The following is a 27,530-nucleotide window of genomic DNA, read 5'->3' as shown; positions in this document are numbered from 1 at the left end:
TTAGTTATATGGCTTGTGTGTCTGGGATGACAATGCGATGCAACTTTCCAATTTGTATTTGTAGACTTATCTAGTACGTTGGATAACAATCCTGGTAGTACTGGTTGTCTAAGTTGTCAATCATTTTTTATCTCTCAGTTATTATTTCTGTTTCTAGAGAACAGTTCACTGCTTTGGAAGTGAATGTACGATATTAACTGGCTCAGTGAGCAAAATCCTTGTGTAGACGATCAGTGATGGAGCGCAGACAAATAGCAAAAAAAAAAAATTTTTAATCAAATGGAAACATTCAGATTCATAGCAAAGTACAAAAATCACACACAATTATTATAAATCTCCTCTACAGAAAACAGAGGGAGGCATCACCCACGATCCAGTCCATCCGCTCGGCCCAGGCCGGGCTCCCAAGTGACATCTGAAGATGGACGGAGAAAACTGCAACCTTACATTTACACAAAATACACAGACATAAATGTGCAAATCCTTTACTCCAGGATTGTCACATCACATGGTGATGACCAGAAAGTCATGATCGACCCATATTGGACATTTCCTGGGAATTCCAAACGGTTTTGGTTAATCTGGTTATAGAAGTTTTCTAGCCAAACCTGACAAAGTAGTTTTGGCTTGGAATCTGATAGACATTACTGGCCAATGACACGCAGGTCTCGGTGAGGAGAGGAACGCTACCCCATCTACAGAATAAGGACCCGTCAGTATGACCTTACTCACGGGTTCGGCACCGTATGGAGGCTGTATGCCCTGTTGGGTCCAATTCATCCCTGTAAGCAAGTGGGAACCAATATCTCTCATTATTGCATCGATGGAGCCACAGTACGAGGTCCGAGGCTCTTCTAATAAAAGTATGGCTTTACAATACAAGGTTTGTAGAAATATAAAATAGCCCTGACTCCCTCTCCTTACGGTACTCCCTTTCCAGAGCACCGCGGCGCACAAACACTGGCGCTCAAGCTTACACCAATACAGTAGTGCCCCCTCCGTCATTTAACAAAATACTGCAATCTCCTTTATTTTCCAGATTAAGCAGGCTAAATGAAAAAGATATACCCTGGACAATCCCTTTAAATGTTATCTTCTTATAACATGGAATCCTTTTCTCATCAGCTGCTTCCCTGTCCAGATCCCTAATCCTTGTCATAGCCATTAAAGGTGCACAATGAAAGTGGTACAAGCGCCCCATCACAGCAAAGACAGCAGCGTCCTTGGTTAATCCATTACTCCTTATAAAACCTAGTCATGTGTTCTATGCTTGTGACACCATGGCACAGGGTCCAGCCATTTACTACCTATGCAGAGCGCAGTTTTCATAAAAAAAGTATATAAAGGACTTTTCACATGGGCAGACAACCAACAGATGATCGTTCAGTAAGAATACTCTCTTTACCCGTGTAAACCGCTGGTCAACAAATAGCACATTCACCAGTGTCTGGGGCACATAGCACAGCACTTACAAGCTCAGTGATATCAAGCTTGTAAGTGCTGCTCTGAAATTAAGCTGGCTGGATGATTGGATCTGGAGCTTCAAAGCCAAATATACCTTTACTTGCCACATTGGAGAGCACAAAGTTTGTGCCAGCAGCTCAACCATTCTTCCGACCAGAGCTCTCAGTCATCAGGAACACACAGCTCCCCCATCCTCAGCAAGCTGGCAGTCAGAGGCAGGGGAGCGGTGTGCTTCTGAAGATGCAGGTTGAAAATGATCCTTTAATACTAATATCAGAAGCATATTAGACAGTATCACCGTGATCTTTGCTGGTGTATCCAGCTTCAGCAATAATGATCATTGCCTTATACAATACTAAACAATAACATAATGAATTTAGTGCCATGTGCTGGAGAGCTGACACAGGTCCCTGTTATTTAGCCCAAACTTAACCCAAATTAAGTCGCTCCATGCCCAAGAGTTTGCGTAGAGCAGCTATCAAGCACGTGTCCTGCCACATCATGAGAGAACGTGTCAGGCACCGCACTGTCCATTAGCCCCGCTGACACTGAATGGAGAGAGAGGACCTGTGCTCCACCACTGGGGCCACGCAGAGAAGCTCGGGTACAACACTAACTTTTAGACATTAGAATAAGACTGAAACTTCTCTAATGGACCACCTAATTAATAACCCAAGAAAAAACGTCTAAGAAAACCCATAAGATGAAAACGCTCCAAACATATAAAAAATGACTTATCGGATATTGATGGACAGTTCACCTACGCGGACAATTATTTTTCTTACTTAAATGTATGCAATTGGGCCAAAAATGAGTTTTGCTATTGAGTTTCAGTAAAAATGTTACACATTGTACCCTCTCTGACCTCTATAGCTGGCTGCTGATAGAGTTAACTGAGCATCTGTCAGCAAGCCCACTGGGATGGTCTGAAGAAGAAGAAAAAAAAAAAAAAAGATTGTGACCATTTCTGAGCTCGTCCATAGACCGCATCTAAGTTGCAAGTGTCAGGAAACATAGCCTGTAAAAAGCAAATTTGGTAATAAAATCCAATAGCAAAGATGATTTTTTTTCCAAAAACCTGCATATAAAAAAATAAATAAAAAAAGTCACCAATAGGTGGACAATCGTTTTAAAGTTAACGTATATCCTGGGTATTCTGAAGGGTTTAATTTGCTGGAAATGCAATAGTGAAGGTGTAGTCGGAAGTCCAAAAAGGGCCCCCTACTGATCAGTCCTATTCCAAGTGAATGGGATGGAGCTGCAATACCAGACCGAGCCCAAGGACAAGAGGGGGCGATGTGATCTCCTAACCCTGGACAACTGTGAGACAGAGATATGGCCACTCCCTGAAGATCTATAGACACATAGATGGTGACATTATGGCCTGAAGGTACATACTTGGTTATACACCTTCTTCAAGTCTTTCTAGGAAAAACAATATTATTTCTTATATAAATCAGAAAATAACAGGACGATCCCGTACGTAATTTCCTGCTGACAAGCGGAAGCGTCAGACATCGTCTCTCGGTGATACAAATGGTCAGCACTTACAGGGGATCTCCAACACAAGCCTTCCGACTGATCAGAGGTCATCAAAGTGGAGAACAAGCGAGTCCGAGTCCCTAGGACGGTGCAATATGGCTTCTTTGGTGAAAATAGGAGGTGGGGACTGTGCAGCTGGATGTATTCTGGTGTACCAGTCAATCCAGTGTGAAATGTCTCACGTCGACAGCTGTTTGCAAATCTATACGTCTCCATGGTAACAGACTACAAACAAACTTTGTGTAGTCAGATCCTGCAGGCATTTTGTTTTTTATCAATTTCCCAATTAAATAGAAGAAAGTATGAAGCAGAGGGTCGGCAACGACTGCAGGATCACACTAACCCCTTGTCTGTTACCACGGTGACGCATAGGTCTGCGCAAAAGCTGTAAACATGACGTTTTTGTTTAAATTAAGACTATTCGCAAAGTTTTATTTTTTGGTGGTTTTTCATCAGCAGGAGCAAGAAAGAAATGGATTAAGGAGGCGGTCACAGCCATTGCTATCCGTATTCAATCCCCTGCACATAGACATAAAGGACGTTATGGAAACACGTTAACGGGTTTAGTGGTTTAATCTCATAGCGGGTTTGGGGGGGGGGGGGGGGAGCAGATGAAGCCTCTCCATTTTTCAGTTCCTCATGGTTGTTTTTTTTTTCTTTCCGTTTTTGTAGCATCCTTCAGTTAAGTGCAAAAAAAAAAAAAAAAAAAGCAAAACCATTCAGCCGTAGCCCAGAATATAAATACCCCAATACCACAAACCATTCAGCAGTGTCGCAGACATTCTGTAAAATCAATGAAAGGAAAATTCTCCGCAATCTCTCAATTTGTGTTTAAAAAAAAAAAAAAAAAAATAGAAAAAAAGTCCAATTTTCTGAAAAAGTCTGTAAATCATAAATCCTCATGAGGCTTGTGATCTGCAGGAGAGGAGAAAAAAAAAATGAACATGAATACAGAAGGCAGCTGCAGATGATTTCTCATGATAAATGCTCTCAAGAAAACGAGGGATTTTTAAATTTTGTTTACTGCTCAGCGCCTAGGTTACCAGCAACTCCTGCAGCGGACGGTCTCCTAAGCAAAAAGTAAAAGCGCTTACAAGCCCTTTACAATAGAGCTTGTAAGCGCTGGTGTGATCGCCAGCTTTGGTGCCCCTGCACTCCTCCGTTAATGCAGAGGTAAATCTGCCATTGCTTGCAGCATCATAGAGCGCAAAGTTCGGGCCAGCGGTGCCATGATGTTGCCGGTTCAAACGGTCACAGTCGATCACTAGGGCACCAAACCCAGGCAAAAAGGAAGCAAAGCGGTGCGCTTCCTGCAGGAAAAGTTAACCCTACAAAAGGGTTTTCTGAAGTCTACAAGTTATCCATTTTTGTTTTTTACCATCGGTTTGTCATCTGTTTTTCTCATATGCAAAAAAAAAAAAATTCACGGAGGTTTCTCAAGTTTCTCCTTGAAAAAAGTTAGTAAGGAAGTGACATTGTGCACTTGGTATCTGCACGCCGTCTGCTTTTTTCACTCACTCGTTCACTTGATGGACCAGGGTGGGATAGGTTTCAGATTTTTTTTTTATATCAACCATCAGTCAATGTAGCCTTACGATTTCGGCAATTTACCTTGTGTGGTTTGGGGTCTGCCGACGTCAGGCTGATCCCCGAGAGTTCCAGAAGTCTCCCCCAGAAAGCGACTGTACAACTTCTTGATTTCTTGGTCATAGTCTTGCCACTCCGGGACAATCCGGACGGCGGCTTCCAGCTTGGGCTCCTTTGTCATTGGGTTATTGCACTATACAGCAGAAAGCATAATGAAGAAAGTGAATAATCACCTTCGGGGCCGGGACGGGCGACATCGGATGCTGCGCTGCCCAAGACGCCATGTCCAGCCAACATCAACTATTAATCATCTGCAGCAAAACCCACTCACCAGATCTATAGTCTTGGCTTTTTTCTTGGACGCATCATCGCACCACGTCTCGCACCACAGCCACTCCGGCGGCAGCGATTTGATAGGCACTTGGTGAATCATATTATTTGGCAAATCCTTGAAGAAAAAAAAAAAAAATTTTTTTAAAAGTTGTAGTTTTTTTTTTTATCCTCTTTCGATTACTGAAAAATGTTTTGCCTCATTTTCATGTGGTGTATAATCTGTCAGTTTAATTTTTTTTTTTTTACTTTTTCGCAATATCGAGTGAAAAAGAAAATATATATTTTTCATTAAACTCATGTTTTAAAGAGTAACAGCCATTTAATTTTTTTTTTTTATTCGTAAATGAATGGTACCCATAAAAATAAGAAACGAATATGTCTAATGAATTCAGTAAATACAGATTAGGAGGTGACAGTTGGTGCTCATAAAGTTCTATGGAGAACATTACATTGTTTACATTTAGGACGTGCAACTGATCAATTGTACTTGTCTTTCCTCTCCCCTCTTTTTTTTTTTTTTTTTTTTTTTAACATCTTCAGGAGTTCTTCTTTCTTTGTTTCTTCAGGCAAACTTGCAGCACAATTTTACATGTCTGCCTCTAGTATTCCTTCTTCCTCTACTTTTCCATCTCCATAGAATTTTAAAAGCACCAATTGTCAACGAAAGCCAATTTTAACATGTTCAATGTATGATAAAAACATGATTCTCCAGGTCAGTATACAGTTAGGTCCATATATATTTGAACAGAGACATTTTTCTAATTTTGGTTCTAGACATTACCACAATGAATTTTAAACAAAACAATTCAGATGCAGTTGAAGTTCAGACTTTCAGCTTTCATTTGAGGGTATCCACATTAAAATTGGGTGAAGGTTTTAGGAGTTTCAGCTCCTTAACATGTGCCTCCCTGTTTTTAAAGGGACCAAAAGTAATTGGACAGATTAAATAATTGTAAATAAAATGTTCATTTCTAGTACTTGGTTGAAAACCCTTTGTTAGCAATGACTGCCTGAAGTCTTGAACTCATGGACATCACCAGACGCTGTGTTTCCTCCTTTTTGATGCTCTGCCAGGCCTTCACTGCGGTGGTTTTCAGTTGCTGTTTGTTTGTGGGCCTTTCTGTCTGAAGTTTAGTCTTTAACAAGTGAAATGCATGCTCAACTGGGTTGAGATCAGGTGACTGACTTGGCCATTCAAGAATATTCCACTTCTTTGCTTTAATAAACTCCTGGGTTGCTTTGGCTTTATGCTTTGGGTCATTGTCCATCTATAGTATGAAACGACGACCAATCAGTTTGGCTGCATTTGGCTGGATCTGAGCACACAGTATGGCTCTGAATACCTCAGAATTCATTCGGCTGCTTCTGTCCTGTGTCACATCAATAAACACTAGTGACCCAGTGCCACTGGCAGCCATGCATGCCCAAGCCATCACACTGCCTCCGCCGTGTTTTACAGATGATGTGGTATGCTTTGGATCATTAGCTGCAACACGCCTTCGCCATACTTTTCTCTTTCCATCATTCTGGTAGAGGTTGATCTTGGTTTCATCTGTCCAAAGATTGTTCTTCCAGAACTGTGCTGGCTTTTTTAGATGTGTTTAGCAAAGTCCAGTCTAGCCTTTTGATTCTTGATGCTTATGAGTGGCTTGCACCGTGCAGTGAACCCTCTGTATTTCCTTTCATGCAGTCTTCTCTTTATGGTAGATTTGGATATTGATATGCCTACCTCCTGGAGAGTGTTGTTCACTTGGTTTGCTGTTGTGAAGGGGTTTCTCTTCACCATGGAGATTATTCTGCGATCATCCACCACTGTTGTCTTCCGTGGGCGCCCAGGTCTTTTTACATTGATGAGTTCACCAGTGCTTTCTTTCTTTCTCAGGATGTACCAAACTGTAGATTTGGCCACTCCTAATGTTGTAGCAATTTCTCGGATGGGTTTTTTCTGTTTTTGCAGCTTAAGGATGGCTTGTTTCACCTGCATGGAGAGCTCCTTTGACCGCATGTTTCCTTCACAGCAAATCCTACCAAATGCAAGCACCACACCTCAAATCAACTCCAGGCCTTTTATCTGCTTGAGAATGACATAACGAAGTGATTGCCCACACCTGTCCATGAAATAGCCTTGGAGTCAATTGTCCAATTACTTTTGGTCCCTTTAAAAACAGGGAGGCACATGTTAAGGAGCTGAAACTCCTAAACCCTTTATCCAATGTTAATGTTGATACCCTCCAATGAAAGCTGAAAGTCTGAACTTCATCTGCATCTGAATTGCTTTGTTTAAAATTCATTGTGCTAATGTCTAGAACCAAAATTAGAAAAATGTTGTCTGTCCAAATATATATGGACCTAACTAAGTACACAGATACCAAACATGTATAGTTGTTTGGGGTTTTTTTGTTTAAGTGGAGGAAAAAAAAAGAAATTTGTAAAAAAATAAACAAAAAAAAATAAAAAATGCTGCTTTTGTCACCATTTTCCGAGACCCATAACGTTCTGAGTGATGGCTTATTTTGTGTGCCCTGAGCTGACGTTTTTACTGATACTATTTTGGGGCAGATACAATGTTTTAAATTGCCTCTTATTGCAATGTTGCGCCAATTACTTTTTTTTAAATATTTTAATAGATCGAACATTATGTATATATACCACACATGTATTTTTTTATTGTTTAAAATTTTAATGGGGTAGAGGAGTGATTTGAACTTGTGAGTTTATTTTAAATTTTTTTCAATATTTAATTTTATTTTCACTTTTGACTGTATTTCATAGCCCCCTTAGGGATTGCCGTTCGCCTGCGCTATACATAGCAGTGCGGGAGAATTAAAAAAAATGTCACTATGAACGCCGACCAAGGGCCAGCATTCACAGGAGACTCGTGATGACAGTCACGGGGGTCTTTCAGCAGACCGCCAACTGTCATGACAACCCATCGCTCCCCACGATCACGTAATGGGCACGCTGATGAGCGGGATCAATGACGCGGTTCCATCTAGCACATGTTGTATCCCGCTGACAGTGATTGACAGCGGCATAATCAGCCATCAAGTGTGGAGAAAAATGCAGGCTCAGCGTGTGAGCCCGCATCAAAGGCAGGGACACCGTTGATGACATACATGCACATCATTGCTAGTAATCCATGTTTCGGTCATGTACAGGAACACGGCCATTTACATCCAGAGACTGAGAACCTCTGCACACCGGGCTTGCTACAATCATATTCGGCCAAGACAAAAAAACCCTGAGTATCGTTGTAAACAAGGACTTTCACTGATGGCAAGCAGAGATACTGAACATGGAGAAAGACTGAAAGAACACAAACAATTGCATGATTTAGGTTTGCTCTAACCATGTGGCATACCGACACAACCGCCATACGTACTCCTAAATGGGTGAGTGGTCTCGCTGTGAGCTGGGCATGGCTACAACGGCATTACGTGCGTTCCCGAATCATTTAGTAAGCGATTGTGCACCCAGATGTGTCGCTCTCCTGGGACATTGTAATGAAGGTGTAATTTACATGGGACTGCCATAATATCCTACTACTGCACGGACCTGGTCCAGATTGGACAGACTGTTGGGGTCCTGGCTCAGCCCCTGATACTGCCCCCTTAGACGATCTCCTGCTGCGATTTTTCTGAATTTTTTCAAATCCACGACATACAAAGCACTAAAAGGAAAAAAAAAAAATGAGTCAGAAGATTTTCCCATTTGCAAATTCAAGAGGAGTCATACAAATAAAGCCGGCTACCTAATGTGATACTTCCGTCCAGCCAAGTGACTGGCCCAGTAGCCAGACCTCCAGAAGCGGTAGCCATCCATCTCTTTCCGGCTATCACAGAATGGAGTGTAGCCATACGGGGCTCCGTCCAGGTTGAAGTCTCTTAGTTCTTTCAGATCGGTGCGTACAATCTGCAAAGAAGAGACATCAGCACCATCTATGTAATGTAACATTAAAGAGTACCTGTCATTTCAGGTGACTGTTCAGAATAAGCCGTTATGTGTGTATATGAAGAACAGCACCATGTCTGCCTATTGTATTCTGCCTTTCTCACCAATATTCCCCTCTGCAGGCTCTGTCTCTAGCAATCAGGTGTCTCTGTGCTAGTGGGTGGAGAGCAGCTGCTATGACATGCTCAACAACACATACAGACATGAGGGATTCCTGCTCTCCCGTATAAGCAGTAGTGGCAATGTGGCTATTATACAGCAATATTACGGTAAGCTGTGTTGCTGTAAATCTAGCTGGGTGACATAAAACACCTACTAGAAAGCAGCAGCACTGTCTTTCGGTGACTCTCTACCTTTCATTCTGCCTCCCCCTTCACATTCTTTAGTTGGCAGATGTAACCTGATACTTCAGTGAGCGGCAGTCTGTCCTGTTTTGACAAAGATGAATTTGAGCATGATTTTTTTTCTTTATAGAGTTGATGAATTTATGAGGCAGGAGAGAGAAGATGTGGCTCATAAGTGAAGAAAGCACCAAATTTCTCTGCTAAGATATTACATGTGTTTTATATGTGCCTGGGCTATCAAATCCAAGCAAAGTTGAAATGATTGTGACCATGTAAGTGCTTGTAAATTAAGTCCTTTGCTGGGTTGTATGATACAAGGGGCCTCCTGCCCTGGACTGTTAGAAAGTAAGAGACCCCAGTCATGCTCCCTTGACAATTAATTGGGAAATGTTGGTCTTTTTCTCTAGCAATTGTTGGGGTCTCGGCCCAATGCCATCTTTGTCAGAAGGTTGATGAAAACAGAGTCACTTACAGCGTACACGTCTTACCTGGTCAGCATCTACAAAGAGGATCTTATCCACAGCGAGAGGGAAAAGGACATCCAGAAAGAGGATTTTATACCCCCATATTATCCTCTGCTTCTCCGTTTGCTGGTGCAGCCACCGGGGCCACTTGTACTGCACCAATTCATACTGGAAGTTGTACTGCTTCGCCATGTAGGGGATGAAATTCTGGAAGGGTTAAAACATGGAGGATTAGTGGAAAATTGTTCCCAGAAATCCCATCATTACAGTACAATCCCTGCGCTGGGTGGTGGTGGGAGGGAGTTGTGTACATGACGGGGGGCTGCCGTGTACATCATGAGGAGGGGGGCGGTCCGCCGTGTACATGACGGGTGCTGTCTACATGCTGGCGGGAGGGGGGGGGTGCTGTGAACATGACCCGCGAGGACTAATTACTGCCCCAATTCTTGCAAGCCTATGACCAGACTCAGAGCTGCGGTGCCCAGCACGGGCAGGTCTCATGTGGCTACAGTCATTAGGAATTACATACGAGGTGGAGGGGGTGGAGGGAGCTTCCCACTAACAAGCTCCAATTCAGGAGATAAGCGTCTTTACAGCAGATTCAGTGTGCATTAATTAGCAGCTGCATACTATAAAAATACAGCTGCTGCAGAACATCTTTATAAAAAGGATGGGGGCTGTTTACATTATTCACGTGTGAAATGATAATCAGGAAGATCCCATTTATCCTTTCTAAAAGAAGTTCTGCAGCAGCAGAGGAGTGTTTGATAAGGAATAGAGAACGCCATACAATAAATATTTCTTAGATTGTGTCTGGTATTGGGTGAGCTATAGAAATAATCAGTGTCCTGCAGTTTCCTATTTTTGTGATTGATAAAGGATTATTGCACATTGTAAGGCGAGCAGCGCCAGTGACATCAGGTCTACAGGACACGCAAACGCGTCACCGCTGATCACCTCAAAGGGAACCATGAGTAGCATGAATCTAATGACAGGTTCTCTGACATCCGAGACTTTGTGAAAAACAAAAAAATGTGCTACACACTGACAGGCGGGTAGTTGCCACCTACCTGCCTGTTGTGGCCGGCGCCATTCAGCTACTTCTGCTGACATCACGTCGACTCCTGTCGATGAGGAGTGGCTTCCGACGTCATTCTGACTGACAGTCGGCTCCCCCAGACTGATAGCTGGATGTCCCGTTGCCTATCAGAATGACGTTGAAGTCCTGCCTACAAATCTGCAGTCAGAAGCAGTAGCCGCAGGACCACAAGTATGTGAGTTGCATTCATGCAGTCACGTGCCGACTAGTTGTGTGGCCTCACCCAATGCAAGTGCATTGAGTGAGGCCGGACACATCTAGTCGGACTGTGGCCAGAAGTATGCACATCACGTATTTGCGGTCACACGCCCGTCGCTACCCGGCCTCGGTACCGGAGAATCCTTAGCATGTGTATGAGGATTCACACGTTTGCAGTCCCATAGTCACTGTACACTTGTATCCCAAGGCCGAACTACCCTTTTAATGTTGAAGAGAAGTGACAGAGTCTCAGGAATAACCTTTAATATGCTGGTATATAAGATTATATGGTATTATTGTGCAGTATATGGGGAGTACAAAGCAGGAGTAGAATCTACTAGGAAATTTATTTTTTAGATTAGATTTCCACCATATATTAACCATGAAACACCAACCTTAAAAGTAGGGGACAGATAGTTCTTCAAAAACCAAAACTTCACCGGTGTCTTTGTGTTCTTCAGTACAGATAACATCATGATTCTGTGGGCAGAAACAGATCTCAGAGTTATCAATAAAGTGCCAATGTCATGGGATCCTGAATATTCACCAGACAGACAAGTTGTGCATTGAATTCCCCCAAATGGCCACACACTAGCCAGTTGTGGTTCAGTGACTGTTCACATTGTCTACAGTCTATCCCCAATGTATCTCACTGTATAGTGCCACGCCGTCCATGGCCTGCCCATCTATCTATATAATTGCCAGTTGGGACTTCTGGCTGCTGTCCCCGAAACCCATAAGGTACCGCAGCAGTGTCAGTTGCGCAGGCGCAGTTTGTGGCCACAATGTAAGCACAGCTCTTACGCCGGGACGTCAGCACGTCCTGTAACAGCTCCACCATCTTTGTGCCTGGCGCCCCGGCCTCCAGTAATGCTCCCATCAGGAAGTCTGCGCTCAGCTCATTCATGTCACTGGTTGCCGAGTACCTCTGTGTCAGCTGCCCGCAACTCCCACGGAGCTCGCACGGCTGAGGAGGGGGCAGATAATGGAGTGTGTTGTGATCTCATTTTCTGGTTTACCTCTGGCTTCTGGTGAGGGTGGTGGAGATGGCTGTGTTGACTGAGGTGTCGTGAGTTCTCCATCCAGGCTCCCTCTGGTGGTGACAGTAGGTAATGAAGCTGATCTAAATTGCAGAGACCTGCCACCTGAGTAGGGCGACTGTGAGTGGACATCAGGAGTCTCTGACTGGATTTAAGACAGCCAACTCCCTAATTTTGTGCTGGTGATGGTGATTTTCTCCTGCCCTGAGGTTCTGGTTTCCAGTTCTGTTCCTGCCTTCTCAAGCTAAGCGTGATCTGCTATTTTTCACATGAGATTTGGTCTGGTTTACTCAGTTTTTGTGGTCAGCCAGTCCCTGCTGGGGCTGTGCTGAATTTCCATTCTTATGTTTCTGTTTATGCCAGTTTGCTTTTTGTCCCTTATCAGATTGGTCTCGTTTTGCTCTGTCTTCAGAATATACCAGAGTGCTGATATAGGGAATTGAAGTCTGGCGACTTCAGGGTTTTTGTTATCAGAAAGTGTTGGACATTTTTTGGCAGGGTTTTGTGCATGATTGCAGACAGCATCTTTCCTTTCCTGTCCTTTCTAGTTAGTGTGGGCCCCATTGTTTGCTCAGCCTATTTTTCAATCTGTGTTTGTTGTCATGAACTCATTTTTTTCTCAACCAGTTGAGAGTTCCCCTTCCGCTCTCCCTCTGGTGGTGACAGGAGGTAGTGCGGTTGGTTTAAGTGGTAGTGATATGCCACCTGATGAGGAAGATAACGACTGGATCTCTGGAGTATCAGACTGGATATAAGACAGCCGACGCCCTTCCTGGGTGCTGGTGATTCAGTCTGCTTCTCAGGTCCTGGACTTCAGCTCTCTTCCAGTCTTCTCAAGTTAAGTTTGTTTTTTGCTATGTTCACACTTGCGCTTGTTGGTCAATTCAGTTTTTTGTGTAATCAGCCTGCCCCTGCTGGGGCTATGCTGAAATTCTACTCCTATTAATCAGTATTTGCCAATCTGCTTTTTGTCCCTTATTAGATTGGCCTCTTTTTTTGCTCGGTCTCAGAATATTTCAGAGTGCTGATATAGGTTTAGAAGTCTAGTGACTTCAGGGTTAATTTTGCTATCAGAAGTGTTGGACAATATTTTTGTAGGTTGTTTTTGGCTGATTGCAGACAGTGTCTTTCCTTTTCTGTTCTTTTTAGTTAGCCGGGCCCCATCGTTTGCTCAGCCTATTTTCCTGCCTTTGTCTGTATTTTCATCTTGTTTCACCGTCAATACATGTGGGGGGCTGTCTTTCCTTTGGGGTCTGCTCTGGGGCAGTTAGTTTTCCTCTTTTCCTGCTTTAGGCTTACGTAGTTCTCCGGTTGTGACGAGGCGTCTAGGATCAACGTAGGAACGCTCCACGACTGCTGCTAGTTATGCAGTTAAGATCAGGGATCTGCAATCTGCATAGTTACCAACTTCTCTGGCTTTCTGAGACTTAGCTTGTTGTCTTATTTTCCTCCTCGGTTTCCCATTCATAACAGAATCACCAGCCATACCGCAGATTCTAGGGTACTCAAAAGCAGGAAAGAATTGTTAAAGAAAAAAAAAAAAGTGTCAGAATTTTTATTTTTTTATTACCGTATATACTCGAATATAAGCCGAGATTTTCAGCCCATTTTTTTGGGCTGAAAGTCCCCCTCTCGGCTTATATTCGAGTCATATACACCGGGGGGTCGGAGGGGGAGAGGGGGCGGGGGTGTCAGGTCATACTTACCCGTCCTGACGCTGTCTCTTGAGCCCCCAGCTTCTCCGCGCTCTCTGTTCCTGCCTTCAGCGGTCAAGTGGTACCGCTCATTAAAACTCATGAATATGCGCATATTCATGAGTTTTAATGAGCGGTATCACATGACCGCTGAACGCAGGAAGAGAGAGCGCGGAGAAGCTTGGGGCTCAAGCGACAGCGTCAGGACGGGTAAGTATAGCGATACTCACCTGTCCTGCGTCCATGGCTGCTTGCTGCTGTCTGTCATCGGTCAGTGACTTGAGACAGCAGAGGGCACGGTGACGTGATTAGTGCGCGCCGCGCCCCCTGCAGTCTGAACGTCACTGACTGATGACGTGGCAGATAGCGGTGAGCAGCCATGGACGCAGGACAGGTGAGAATCTGACACCCAGCGACGGAGAGGTGAGTATGTCTTTTTTTTATTTTTACATGCAGCAGCAGCGGCAGCACATGGGGGAATCATCTTAAGGAGCTTCTAATGGGGGCAGCATATGGGGGAACAATCTATGGAGCTTCTTCTGGGGACACCATATGGGGGAATAATCTATGGAGCATTTCCCACCCTAGGCTTATACTCGAGTAAATAAGTTTTCCCATTTTTTGTGGCAAAATTAGGGGGGGTCGGCTTATACTCGAGTATATACGGTATGTATTTTTTCCTCTTTTTCTCTGGGGCCGTAGGATTTTTTTCCTAATGGAGATTAAGCAACTGTCTGATCGTGTGGAGCAGCTTGCTGCTGAAGTACAGGGAATTTCCACCTACGTTATTCAGTCACATGCTGCTGAACCCAAGATTACTACTCCTGATGTGTTTTCTGGGGATCGGTCTAAATTTCTGAATTTTAAGAATTGTAAATTATTTCTTGCTTTGAAGTCTAACTCATCGGGGAGCTCTGTGCAGCAGGTTAAAATTGTCATCTCCTTGCTGCGCGGCGATCCCCAAGATTAGGCTTTTTCTCTGACACCTGAAAATCCTATTCTGACTAATGTGGATGCATTTTTTCAGGCCTTGGGGTTGTTGTATGATGAACCTAATGCCGTTAATCAAGCTGAGAGAACCCTGTTGGCATTAAACCAGGGTCAGGATCCTGCAGAGTTGTACTGTCAAAAATTCCAAAAGTGGGCGGTCCTTACTACATGGAATGATAGTGCATGGGCAGCTCTCTTTCGGAGAGGTTTGTCAGAGACCGTAAAAGATGTTATGGTGGGATTTCCTGTTCCCTCTGGTCTGGATGGCTCTATGTCATTAGCCATTCAAGTTGATCGGCGTTTATGTGAACGTAAAACTACACGGGAGGCGCTGCCACCTTTTGAACAAATGTCTGAACCTATGCAATGTGATGGGCTTTTGTCTAGGGCGCAACGTCGGGAGTTTAGAAGGCGTAATAAGCTGTGTTTTTTCTGTGGAGACGCCTCTCATACTATTTCTGTCTGCCCTAAACGAGAGAAACGTTTTGCACACACATTTGCTGTGGGCAGTAATAATAATAATAATAAATTTTATTTTTATAGCGCCGACATATTCCGCAGCACTTTACATTTCAGAGGGGATTTGTACAGACAATAGACATTACAGCATAACAATAATCACATACAGTAGATTATAACAAATACCAAGAGGAGTGAGGGCCCTGCTCGCAAGCTTACAGTCTATGAGGAAAGAGGTAGACACGAAAGGTGGGTGGTAACAGTAGCCCTGATTGTATGGACCACCCATAATGTTAAGTGTGTAACAGTACAGACACAGAGGGCTAATGGATGCATAAAGCATGTGGGAACATGATGCTGGGAACCTGGTTATGGTAAAACTTTTGGCTCTGCCACACAGGGATAGGTTAGGTTAATGTGTTGAGGCGATAGGCCAGTCTGAATAAATGCGTTTTCAGGACACGCTTAAAATTGTGGGGATTGGGGACTAATCGTATTGACCTGGGAAGTGCATTCCAAAGAATTGGCGCGGCACGTGTAAAGTCTTGGAGACGGGAGTGGGAGGTTCTGACTATTGAGGATACTAACCTCAGGTCATCAGCAGAACGGAGGGCGCGGGTAGGGTGGTATACTGAAACAAGGGAGGAGATGTAGGGTGGTGCTGAGCCATGGAGGGCTTTGTGGGTGAGGGTAATAAGTTTATACTGAATTCTGGAGTGGATGGGTAGCCAGTGTAATGACTGGCACAAGGTAGAGGCATCGGTGTAACGATTGGTGAGGAATATGATCCTGGCTGCAGCATTCAAGACAGATTGGAGAGGGGAGAGTTTGGTAAGAGGGAGACCGATTAGAAGAGAGTTACAATAGTCGAGACGAGAATGAATAAGAGAAACAGTCAGAGTTTTTGCAGAGTCAAAAGTAAGAAAAGGTCGAATTCTAGAAATGTTTTTGAGGTGCAGATGACAAGAGCGAGCCAGTGATCGAATGTGGGGGGCAAAGGAAAGCTCGGAATCAAGTATGACCCCAAGACAGCGGGCATGTTGCTGGGGAGTAATAGTGGAACCACACACGGAAATGGCAATGTCGGGTGTAAGTACATTAGTAGCGGGAGGAAACACAAGGAGTTCAGTCTTTGACAGGTTCAGTTTCAGATATAGTGAGGACATGATATTAGACACAGCATTTAGACAATCGCCAGTGTTTTCTAGAAAGGCTGGCGTGATGTCAGGAGAAGAAGCGTATAATTGGGTGTCATCAGCATAGAGATGGTACTGGAAACCAAATCTACTGATTGTTTGACCAATAGGGGCAGTGTACAAGGAGAAGAGGAGGGGGCCTAGAACCGATCCTTGAGGAACCCCAACAGTAAGGGGAAGGTGAGAGGAGGAGGAACCGGCAAAAGAAACAGTAAAGGAGCGGTCGGAGAGATAGGAGGAGAACCAGGAGAGAACGGTGTCCTTGAGGCCAATGGAATGGAGCATAGTGAGGAGGAGCTGATGATCCACAGTGTCGAATGCTGCAGAGAGATCCAAGAGAATTAGCATGGAGTAATGACCATTTGATTTAGCTGTTAGCAGATCATTAGAGACTTTAGTGAGGGCAGTTTCAGTGGAGTGTAAAGAGCGGAAACCGGATTGGAGAGGGTCGAGAACAGAGTTTTCTGAGAGATAGCGGATAAGACGGGAGTGGACCAGGCGTTCCAGGAGTTTAGAGATGAAGGGAAGATTAGAGACAGGTCTATAGTTAGCGGCACAGTTTTGGTCGAGGGATGGTTTTTTAAGTAGTGGATGTATGATGGCATGCTTAAATGAGGAGGGAAAAATACCAGAAGAGAGAGAGAGGTTAAATATTTTAGTTAGGTGAGGGGTGACAGCAGGGGAAAGGGACTGGAGGAGATGTGACGGAAATGGGTCACTGGTGCAAGTAGTTGGGCGAGAAGATGCAAGGAGCCTGCTTACTACTTCTTCTGTGACTGGTTCAAAATCAGAGAGTGAGTTAGATGCAATGGGGGAGGGAGGACAGTGCATGGTATGAGGGGATTTGGAGATAATTTCCTGTCGGATCTGGTCAATTTTTTCTTTGAAGTAATTGGCCAGATCGTCAGCTCGGAGCTCAGTGGTTGGGGCCTGTACTCTTGGATTGAGTAGAGAATGAAAAGTGTCAAAGAGACGTTTCGGGTTATTGGACAGTGAGATGATGAGGGTGTTGAAATAGGTTTGTTTGGAGAGGTGAAGGGCAGTATACAACCTAAGTTCCTTTTGGCAATTACTCTGATCTGCTTCTTGTCCACATTTTCCACTAAGGCTTTTGTGGATTCAGGAGCAGCTCTGAATCTGATGGATTTGGACTTTGCTAATCGTTGTGGTTTGTCCATGACGCCTCTGCAGGCGCCCATTACTTTGAGGGGTATTGATGCCACTCCTTTGGCGGAGAATAAACCTCAGTTTTGGACCCAGGTGATAATGCGAGTTGCCCCAGACCACCAAGAAAAACAGGATTTTTGGGTTGCTTACCGTAAAATCTGTTTCTCAGAGCCTTCATTGGGGGACACAGAGACCATGGGGTGTATGCTGCTGCCACTAGGAGGCTGACACTATGCACAAAAAAAGGTTAGCTCCTCCTCCGCAGTGTACACCCCACCGACCGGCAGGGAATTCCTCAGTTAGTGAGAAAGCAGTAGGAGAAGTAACAGAATAGATTGAAAACAGAACAAACAACTCAACTGTAACCAAATCAACCAAAGTAAGAACAGGAGTTGTAGAACATGGGAGGGTGCTGTGTCCCCCAATGAAGGCTCCGAGAAACAGATTTTACAGTAAGCAACCCAAAAATCCTGTTTTCTCGTTCGCCTTATTGGGGGACACAGATACCATGGGACGTCCCAAAGCAGTCCCTGGGGTGGGAAACAAACTTCCATCAGGCCAGTGGACTCACCACCGCTGCCTGCAGAATCCTTCTACCTAGGCTGGCGTCCGCCGAAGCGTAGGTGTGGACCCTGTAGAATTTCACAAACGTGTGAACCGAAGACCAGGTTGCCGCTTTACAAAGCTGCAGCGCGGAGGCTCTGTGACGTACCGCCCAGGAAGCACCCACTGCCGGGGTAGAGTGCGCTCTGATCCCCGGAGGGGCCACTCGATGCTTAACCCGGTAGGCCTCCAAAATTGCCGATCTGATCCAGCGAGCAATAGTAGCTTTGGAAGCCGGGTGACCTTTCCGCGCCCCATCTGGAATGACGAAAAGAGAGTCTGTCTTTCGCAAGGAAGACGTCCTAGACAGATAGACTCTCATCGCCCTGACCAGATCCAGCTTGTTCAGGGACCGCTCCCGAGGATGAGTTGGACTCGGACAGAAGGACGGCAGAACAATATCCTCATTGAGGTGAAAGGAGGACACCACCTTCGGAAGAAAAGAGGGCGGAGGCCGCAGCACTACCTTGTCCTGGTGAAGTACCAGAAAAGGAGAGCGGCAAGAAAGAGCCGCCAATTCCGACACGCGCCGGATGGAGGTGATGGCCACCAGAAAGGCTACCTTCCAGGAGAGAAGGGAAAGGGAGACTTCTGTGAGCGGTTCAAAGCGAGAACCTTGCAGAACCTCAAGAACCAGATTAAGATCCCATGGATCCACGGGCGCTCGATACGGAGGAGCCGTGTGAGCCACGCCCTGAAGAAAGGTTTTGACCTGAGGGCGGGAGGCCAAAGTCTTCTGAAATAAAATGGACAGCGCCGAAACTTGACCCTTCAAGGAACTGAGAGCAAGCCCCGCATCCAGCCCTGCCTGAAGAAACGCCAGAACGGAAGGGAGCGAAAAGCACATAGGCACGATGTTATTGGCCTCACACCAAGTGAAATAGGCCTTCCAAGTACAGTAGTAAATTTTGGAAGATGATGTCTTCCTGGCTCGGATCATGGTATGAATTACACGACCGGAGAATCCTGCTCGTTTCAAAACCTCGGTCTCAACAGCCACGCCGTTAAATTGAGTGGCCGAGAATTGGGGTGGCAAATCGGACCTTGAGACAGCAGATCTGCCCTCTCTGGAAGCTTCCAGGGGGCGTCCGCGAGAAGGTTGACAATGTCCGCGAACCAAGACCTTCTGGGCCAATTCGGGGCGATGAGAATGACTGGAATTCCTTCTGCTTTGATCTTCTTCAACAGCTTGGGAAGAAGAGGCAGGGGAGGAAACAGGTAGGGGAGCTCGAACTGTGACCAAGGAATGGCCAGAGCGTCGGCGCCCACTGCGAGAGGATCTCGAGCTCTGGATACAAACTGTGGGACCTTCCTGTTGAGGCGAGAAGCTAGCAGATCTACGTCCGGGGTTCCCCAACGACTGCAGAGCTGAAGAAAGACCTCCGGATGTAGGGAACACTCTCCTGCCGCGAGACCCTCGCGGCTGAGAAAGTCGGCGGCCCAGTTGTCTACGCCGGGAATGTGTACCGCGGAGATTGTCGGTACCGAAATCTCTGCCCACTGAAGGATCTTGGACACTTCTGCCAGGGCTGAGACACTCCGTGTCCCTCCTTGGCGGTTGACATATGCCACCGCTGTGGCATTGTCTGTCTGAATCCGGACTGGCAGGCCCCTGAGGAGCCTCTCCCAGTGGACGAGAGCCAGATGGATCGCTCGTATCTCTAGGACGTTGATCAGCAGGGCTGATTCCTGAGTCGACCAACGACCCTGAACAGTGTGATGGCGGAACACTGCACGCCAGCCGAGGAGGCTGGCATCCGTTGTTACAATCTGCCAGTGAATGGGAAGAAAAGACCGACCCAAGTGGATAAGAGGTGACGTCAACCACCAGTTGAGTGACCGCTTGACCCGGCATGAAAGACGTACAGGGCGATCCAGGGACAGAGCCGACCTGTTCCACCTCGACAGAATGGCGTGCTGGAGAGGTCTGGCGTGAAATTGGGCAAAGGGAACTGCCTCTATCGCCGCCACCATCTTTCCCAGGACCCTCATAGCTGTTCGGAGGGACGGAAATCGTGTGGTCTGCAGCGATCGTACATCCTGCTGCAGGGAAAGAATCTTCTCTCGTGGAAGAAAGACCCTTGACCGACGCGTGTCGAACAGTAGGCCCAGAAACACAAGACGTTGAGAAGGAATCAGACAAGACTTTTTCCTGTTGACGATCCACCAGAAATTGGAAACGGTGTCTAGGACGATCGTCAAACTTAGGCGAGCCTGTTGAAAAGAGGAAGCTTTGATCAGAATATCGTCGAGGTACGGAAAAAGAACGAGACCTCTGATCCTCAACAAGGCCATCAGCGCAGCCATGATCTTCGTGAAGACTCTGGGTGCGGTGGCGAGACCGAAGGGCAGCGCGACGAACTGGTAATGTTCCCGGCGAATCGCAAACCGCAGGAACTTCTGATGTCCGGAGAATATGGGAACATGTAGATAGGCGTCTTGGATGTCTATTGAACACATGAATTCCTGCTCCTCCATGGAAGCGATTACCGAACGAACCGACTCCATCCGGAAGTGGCGAAGGCGTACTCTCTTGTTGAGAAGCTTGAGATCCAAGATGGGTCGGACCGCCCCGCCTTTTTTTGGCACCACAAAAAGGTTTGAATAAAATCCTGTGAACCGCTCCGAGACGGGAACAGGCACAATCACCCCGGAATTGAGGAGAGAGGTGATGGCCGTAAAGAACCCCGGAATCAAGGCTGGATCCTTTGGAGGACGGGATTCGAAGAAACGATTCGGTGGAAGAGAAACAAACTCTATCTTGTATCCTGACGATACAACCTCCCTGACCCAAGCGTCCTCTACTGAGGCCAGCCAAACGTCCCTGAAGAAGAGAAGTCGACCTCCCAATCGGAAGGGACCCTCGGGAGTCTGACGATAGTCATGCAGATGTAGACCGTCCAGACCTGGATCTGGATGGTCTGCCCTGGGAAGAGTGGGATCGCCAGGAAGGAGTGGGTCTGAAGGAAACTTTCTATCTTGGCGCGCCTGCGGTCTTTGTTGGTTGGATGGGTTCTCCGCCGTATTGAAACGGCGGAAAGCCCGAAAGGGTCGAAAATGACGCCTTAGTGGAGGTCTGCGAGGCTTAGACTAAGGGAGAAGGGAACTCGTGCCTCCGGTGGCGTCCTTAATAATCTGGTCCAATTGGGATCCAAAGAGGCGTATTCCCTGAAAAGGCAGATTAGTAAGAGACTTCTTAGAAGACAAGTCCGCCTGCCAGGCCTTGAGCCAAATTGTACGTCGGATTGCCACAACGTTGCTTGCCGCCTGAACGGCGCAGGGTGCGGCATCCAAAGAAGCAGAAAGCAGATAATCCCCCGCATGGGAAATCTGATTGGCGAGATCGGCCAATCGCTCTGGTTGTGCTTTATCTAGGATGCCCTGACGAAGATCCTCTGCCCAAGTCGCTATGGCTTTTGCTGCCCAAGACGAAGCAAAGCTTGTACATACTGCTGCTGAAGCCGCTTCGAAGGCGGACTTAGCTAGGGATTCTATAATCCTATCATTAGAATCCTTTAGAGCCGCCAGGCCTGAAAGCGGGAGAACCGTGTTATTAGAAAGTCTGGACACGTGTGGGTCCACCGAGGGAGAAGCAGCCCAGTTGTCCGTGAGCTCTTTAGCAAACGGGTACAGTACGCCGAGACGCTTTCCTCTTTGAAAGCGTCTGGTCGGATCTTGTCTTTCCCTGGTAAAAATCTTTCCAAACTCGGAATGGAAAGGAAATACCCTGGAGGGTGTTTCCGCCCGTCTGAACAAAACCTCCTGATCTGAGGATTTCGCAGGGGGGTCAGCAATCTCGAAGGTCTGGTGAATCGCTGCAATGAGGTTCTGCACCGTAACCTTCATGTTCGCATCCTGGTCCGAATCCAGCTCTAAAATCCCCTCAGAAGACCTGACCGAGAACGCTTCACCTGACTCGGGAGAGGAGGCCCGGGAAGGAGGCTGCTGAGACGGACTATGCGGTGAGATGGGACGAGGGGAGGATTCCGGCTGGAGAACCTGCCAGGGTCTTTTGCGACTAACGCTGGCTGACTCAGACGGAATCTCTTGAGGCCTGCTGGACCCTGCAGAAGTGTCCAGGGGCAACTTATCCAGAGCGGCTACCAGGGACTGAGACACCCTGGTGAGGTCTGCCACTGATTGAGAAAGAGATGAAGCCCAGCCAGGAATGGGGGGTTCACTCTCACATGGGGCCATAGATGGCTCCTGCGCGGCGTCAGGCTGAATTGGATTGCTACAGTCCAGGCAGAGGGGAGTGGACTGACCTGAGGGAAGTTTGCGATTGCAAGAAGAGCACGCAAAGTACTTGACTAGAGTGCAGGGGGGAGCCGTAGAGCGGGCACGATCAGATTTAGAGTTAGACATAGTGATAACTGAGGTAGTGCCGGAAGGTTGGGGGACAGAAGGCAGAGGAGGATGTCAGTCTGCAGATGCAGCGCTACTCACAGTCCGGTGTCCCCAGAGACAATGCTATCCGGCTTGTCTGCAGGTCAGAGCGAAATCCAGCTGACGGGCCCAGATAGCGATATCCGGCTGACAGAACTGCGTCCGGCTGACAGGCTGGGAAGATGGCGACCGCCTGAGAGGAATGGGAGAACGCGCGCTTCCAGGGGAAGAAGAAGGGCGGCGTTAATTGCCTGGCTGAAGGAGGCACCGCCCGCTGGCCAAGAATAGGCTGGGGTGCAAGAAGGAGGCGGTGGGAGGGCCTGGGACGGGCGGGAGAGAAGCCCGCTTAGAAGAAAGGGGCGGGGGGCGTGGCCGCGACGCAGAAGAAGGCCCGAAATGAAGCCGGGGCCTAAATTAATAGCGGCGGCCGCCTGTCAGTGAGGGGCGGCACGGAGGTCCCGCAGCGCTGCCGCAGCAACCGCTCTGCAGAGCGCCGTTGCCATCTGCTGGGCCCAGGACTGAAGGCGGAGGGGAAAACGCCGGGAAAGGCCCCTTCTGACGCCAGGGCCAGGAGTAATTGCGGCGGCCGCAGTGGCCGCTTTGAATAAGATTGGAGCCGCCGAGATGCCCATCTAGGGATGAGGAGGACGTGACTCGGCCCCCATACTTACCTCCGTCTGGCAATCAATAAAGGTACCTCAATATCCCACGCTGTCTGTCTTATGTAGTGTCCGCGTCTCATCCAGACCGACAGGCTCTGGTGGGCGAGTGGGTGGGAGACGGGGAGCGAGGACCATCTGGATCGCTGGCACGCATCCGTGCTGAGCTCTTGGTCCCGTCGTAGAGACCTATGAGGATACGGGGTGGCAGTACACGCCGTACTCATAGTCTCTTTGTGGGAGTACAGCTGTGACTCTTCACACTGTATCCCTCCGGAACCTGAAAAGGAACGACGCACATCGAGGTAGATATGGGTCTAATGAAAGACCTGTGTCCACCTCCTACTGACACTAAGCTAAACTGAGGAATTCCCTGCCGGTCGGTGGAGTGTACACTGCGGAGGAGGAGCTAACCTTTTTTTGTGCATAGTGTCAGCCTCCTAGTGGCAGCAGCATACACCCCATGGCCTCTGTGTCCCCCAATAAGGCGAACGAGAAATTGTAAATTTTTGGTGCTGCATAATTTGCATGATACTATTGTTCTGGGGTTCCCCTGGTTGCAAACTCATAACCCAGTTTTGAACTGGAAATATGTCTGTGGTGAGTTGGGGTTGTCAGTGTATTCTTAAGGACGCTCCTGTTTTCTCCACCTCTCCTCAGTCTCATGATATTCCTGATTATCTGGCTGATTTCTCTGATGTTTTTAGTGAGAGTAAGTCTGCGTCTTTGCCTCCTCATAGGAGTTATGACTGTGCAATGGAGTTGATGCCTGGGTGTAAATTTCCCAAGGGTCGGCTTTTCAACTTATCTGTACACGAACATGATGCTATGCGATCCTATATTAAGGAGTAATTGGAGAAGGGTCATATTAGACCATCCTCGTCACAGTTAGGCGCTGGATTTTTTTTTGTGGCCAAGAAAGATGGTTCATTAAGACCGTGTATGGATTATCGTTCCCTTAACAAGATGACTGTTAAATATCATTACCCGTTACCTCTGATGTCTGATTTATTCTCCAGAGTTAAGAGTGCCTGCTGGTTTACTAAGCTTGACCTCAGGGGGGCGTATAATCTTATTCGCATCAAGCACAGGGATGAATGAAAGACGGCGTTTAAGACTCCGGAGGGACATTTTGAGTACCTGGTGATGCCTTTTGGGATCTCTAATGCCCCTTCTGTCTTCCAATCCTTTATGAATGATATTTTCCAAGACATTGTGGATAAGTTTTTGATCATCTATCTGGATGATATTTTGATCTTTTCTAGTGATTGGGATTCCCATGTGGAACATGTCCGGACAGTGTTCCGGATTTTGAGGGAGAATTCCCTGTTTGTTAAGGGATCGAAGTGCCTCTTTGGTGTACAGAGGATTTCATTTTTGGGATTTATATTGTCTCCATCGACTACTGAAATGGACCCGGCCAAGGTATAGGCCATTTATGATTGGGTTCAGCCTACTTCTTTGAAGGCTCTCCAGAAGTTTTTGGGTTTTTCTAATTTCTATCGTAAATTTATAGGTAATTTTTCTAGTATTGTCAAACCACTGACTGATCTGACCAAGAAGGAAGTTGATGTGCTGAATTGGTCTCCTGAGGCTGTCTCAGCATTTCAGGAGCTTAAGCGGAGATTTACTTCAGCTCCAGTTTTAGGGCAACCTGATGTCTCACTTCCATTTTAAGTGGAGGTGGACGCTTCTGAGATTGGTGCAGGAGCTGTGTTGTCCCAAAAAGACCCTGTGACTTCTAAGATGAATCCCTGTGCCTTCTTTTCTCGAAAGTTTTCCCCATCTGAACGCAACTATGACGTGGAGAATCGGGAATTGTTGGCCATGAAATGGGCATTTGAGGAGTGGAGACATTGGTTGGAGGGAGCTAGACATCAATTTGTGGTCCTCACCGATCACAAGAATCTGATTTATCTGGAGTCGGACAAACGCTTGAATCCTAGACAGGTTAGATGGGCCTTGTTTTTCACGCGTTTTAATTTTGTGGTCTCTTTTCTTCCGGGCACTAAGAATGTTAAGGCAGACGCCCTTTCTAGGAGTTTCTTTGCTGATTCTCTTAATGTGACCGAGCCTACTACTATCCTAGGTGAGGGGGTAGTTATTTCTGCCATTTCACCCGATTTGAGACACGCCCTGGAGGAATTTCAGGAGGATAAACCTGAACGTTGCCCTATGGGAAGATTGTATGTTCCTGACCAGTGGAGAAAGAGTGATGTCTGAAGTCCATTGCTCCGCATTGGCTGGTCATCCGGGTATTTTTGGTACCAGAGATTTGGTGAGTCGGTCCTTTTGGTGGCCTGCCTTATCTCGTGATGTCAGGAATTTTGTACAGTCCTGTGGGACTTGTTCTCGGTCTAAACCCTTTTCTCGTTCTAGTGGGTTGCTGATGCCCCTGCAGGTGCCCAAGAAGCCATGGACCCATATCTCAATGGATTTTATTTCTGATCTTCTTGTCTCTCAGAGAATGACTGTTATCTGGGTGATTTGTGATAGATTTTCAAAAATGGTCCATCTGGTACCACTCCCAAGGTTGCCATCTTCCGCGGAGTTGGTGCCCTTGTTTTTACAACAGGTGGTTCGGTTACATGGGATTCCTGAGAACATTGTGTCCCACAGAGGAGTTCAGTTTGTTTCCAGATTCTGGAAAGTCTTTTGTTCCAGTCCAATGGACAGACTGAGAGAACAAACCAGACCTTGGAGTCTTATTTAAGATGTTTTATATCTGCTGATCAGGATGATTGGGTCTCATTTTTGCCCTTGGCCGAATTCGCGCTGAACGATAGAGCTAGTTCTGCCACTTTGATGTCACCCTTTTTCTGTAATTTTGGGTTTCATCCTCGATTCTCTTCAGGGCAAGTGGAATCTTCGTCCTGCCCAGGTGTGGACACTGTGGTTGTGAGAATGCAGCAGATATGGGACGAAGTGGTGGATAAGTTGTCACTCTCTCAGGAAAAGGCCCAGCGTTTTTCCAACCGGCGTAGGACCATTGGTCCCCGGTTTAAAGTGGGTGATATGGTTTGGCTGTCGTCTAAGAATATTCCTATGAAGGTTGCATCTCCAAAATTTAAGCCAAGATTTATTGGACCTTATAAGATTTTGGAGATTCTTAATCCTGTTTCTTTTCGATTGGCTCTTCCAGTTACGTTCAAAATCCATAATGTATTTCACAAGTCACTGTTGAAGAGGTTTGTTGAGCCAGTAGTTCCTGTGGTGGCACCTCCTGATCCTGTATTGGTTAAAGGCAATGTGGAATATGAGGTAGAGAAAATATTGGATTCTCGTTTGGTTAGACGGAGACTACAGTATTTGGGCAAATGGAAGGGTTATGGCCAGGAGGATAATTCTTGGGTCTCTGCCTCTGATATTCATGCCAATAAATTGGTTCGTGCTTTTTACCGGGCCCATCCTGATCGGCCTGGTGGCATGGATGAAGGTTCGGTGACCCCTCCTCAAGGGGGGGGTACTGTCATGAACTCATTTTCTGCTCCAGCAGTTGAGAGTTCCCCTTCCGTTCTTCCTCTGGTGGTGACAGGAGGTAGTGCGGCTGGTTTAAGTGGTAGTGATCTGCCACCTGATGAGGAAGATAACGATTGGATCTCTGGAGTATCAGACTGGATATAAGACAGCCGACGCCCTATTCGGGTGCTGGTGATTCAGTCTGCTTCTCAGGTCCTGGACTTCAGCTCTCTTCCAGTCTTCTCAAGTTAAGTTTTTTTTTTTGCTATGTTCACACTTGCGCTTGTTGGTCAATTCAGTTTTTTGTGTAATCAGCCTGCCCCTGCTGGGGCTATGCTGAAATTCCACTCCTAATAATCAGTATTTGCCAATCTGCTTTTTGTCCCTTATTAGATTGGCCTCTTTTTTTGCTCTGTCTCAGAATATTTCAAAGTGCTGATATAGGTTTAGAAGTCTAGTGACTTCAGGGTTAATTTTGCTATCAGAAGTGTTGGACAATATTTTTGTAGGTTTTTTTTGGCAGATTGCAGACAGTGTTTTTCCTTTTCTGTCCTTTTTAGTTAGCTGGGCCCCATCGTTTGCTCAGCCTATTTTCCTGCCTTTGTATTTTCATCTTGTTTTACCGTCAATACATGTGGGGGGCTGTCTTTCCTTTGTGGTCTGCTCTGGGGCAGTTTAGATTTCCCCTTTTCTTGCTTTAGGCTTATTTAGTTCTCCGGCTGTGACGAGGCGTCTAGGATCATCGTAGGTACGCTCCACAGCTACTGCTAGTTGAGTGGATAGGATCAGGGGTCTGCAATCCTCTTAGTTACCAACCTCTCTAGTTTTCTGGGGCTTAGCTTGTTTTTGTTTTTCCTCCTCGGTGACTCATTCATAACAGGAGAGTATCCACTGC

General features: G+C 46.5%; 1 protein-coding gene across 6 annotated transcripts in view; it reads right to left on the bottom strand.

Moving 5' to 3' along the window:
- Window positions 1-252: 252 nt before the first annotated feature.
- The window catches only part of UGGT1 (UDP-glucose glycoprotein glucosyltransferase 1), a 138,180-nt gene continuing 110,902 nt past the window's right edge, over window positions 253-27,530 (bottom strand). For all 6 annotated transcript variants that reach the window (XM_073576459.1, XM_073576460.1, XM_073576458.1 and 3 more), the window contains 7 exons: window positions 11,378-11,462; window positions 9,710-9,892; window positions 8,678-8,838; window positions 8,482-8,596; window positions 4,925-5,041; window positions 4,618-4,786; window positions 253-3,921 (listed from right to left, as the gene is read on the bottom strand). In XM_073576459.1, the coding sequence (XP_073432560.1) occupies window positions 3,896-3,921; window positions 4,618-4,786; window positions 4,925-5,041; window positions 8,482-8,596; window positions 8,678-8,838; window positions 9,710-9,892; window positions 11,378-11,462 (856 nt within the window). In that variant the 3' untranslated portion in view covers window positions 253-3,895. The remainder of the gene's footprint in view (window positions 3,922-4,617; window positions 4,787-4,924; window positions 5,042-8,481; window positions 8,597-8,677; window positions 8,839-9,709; window positions 9,893-11,377; window positions 11,463-27,530) is intronic.

Source organism: Dendrobates tinctorius, unplaced genomic scaffold (genome assembly GCF_039654945.1).
Source record: "Dendrobates tinctorius isolate UK_male_01 unplaced genomic scaffold, ASM3965494v1 ptg000049l, whole genome shotgun sequence".
Taxonomy (NCBI): Eukaryota; Metazoa; Chordata; class Amphibia; order Anura; family Dendrobatidae; genus Dendrobates; species Dendrobates tinctorius.
This window is presented reverse-complemented; position numbering and strand designations above follow the sequence as displayed.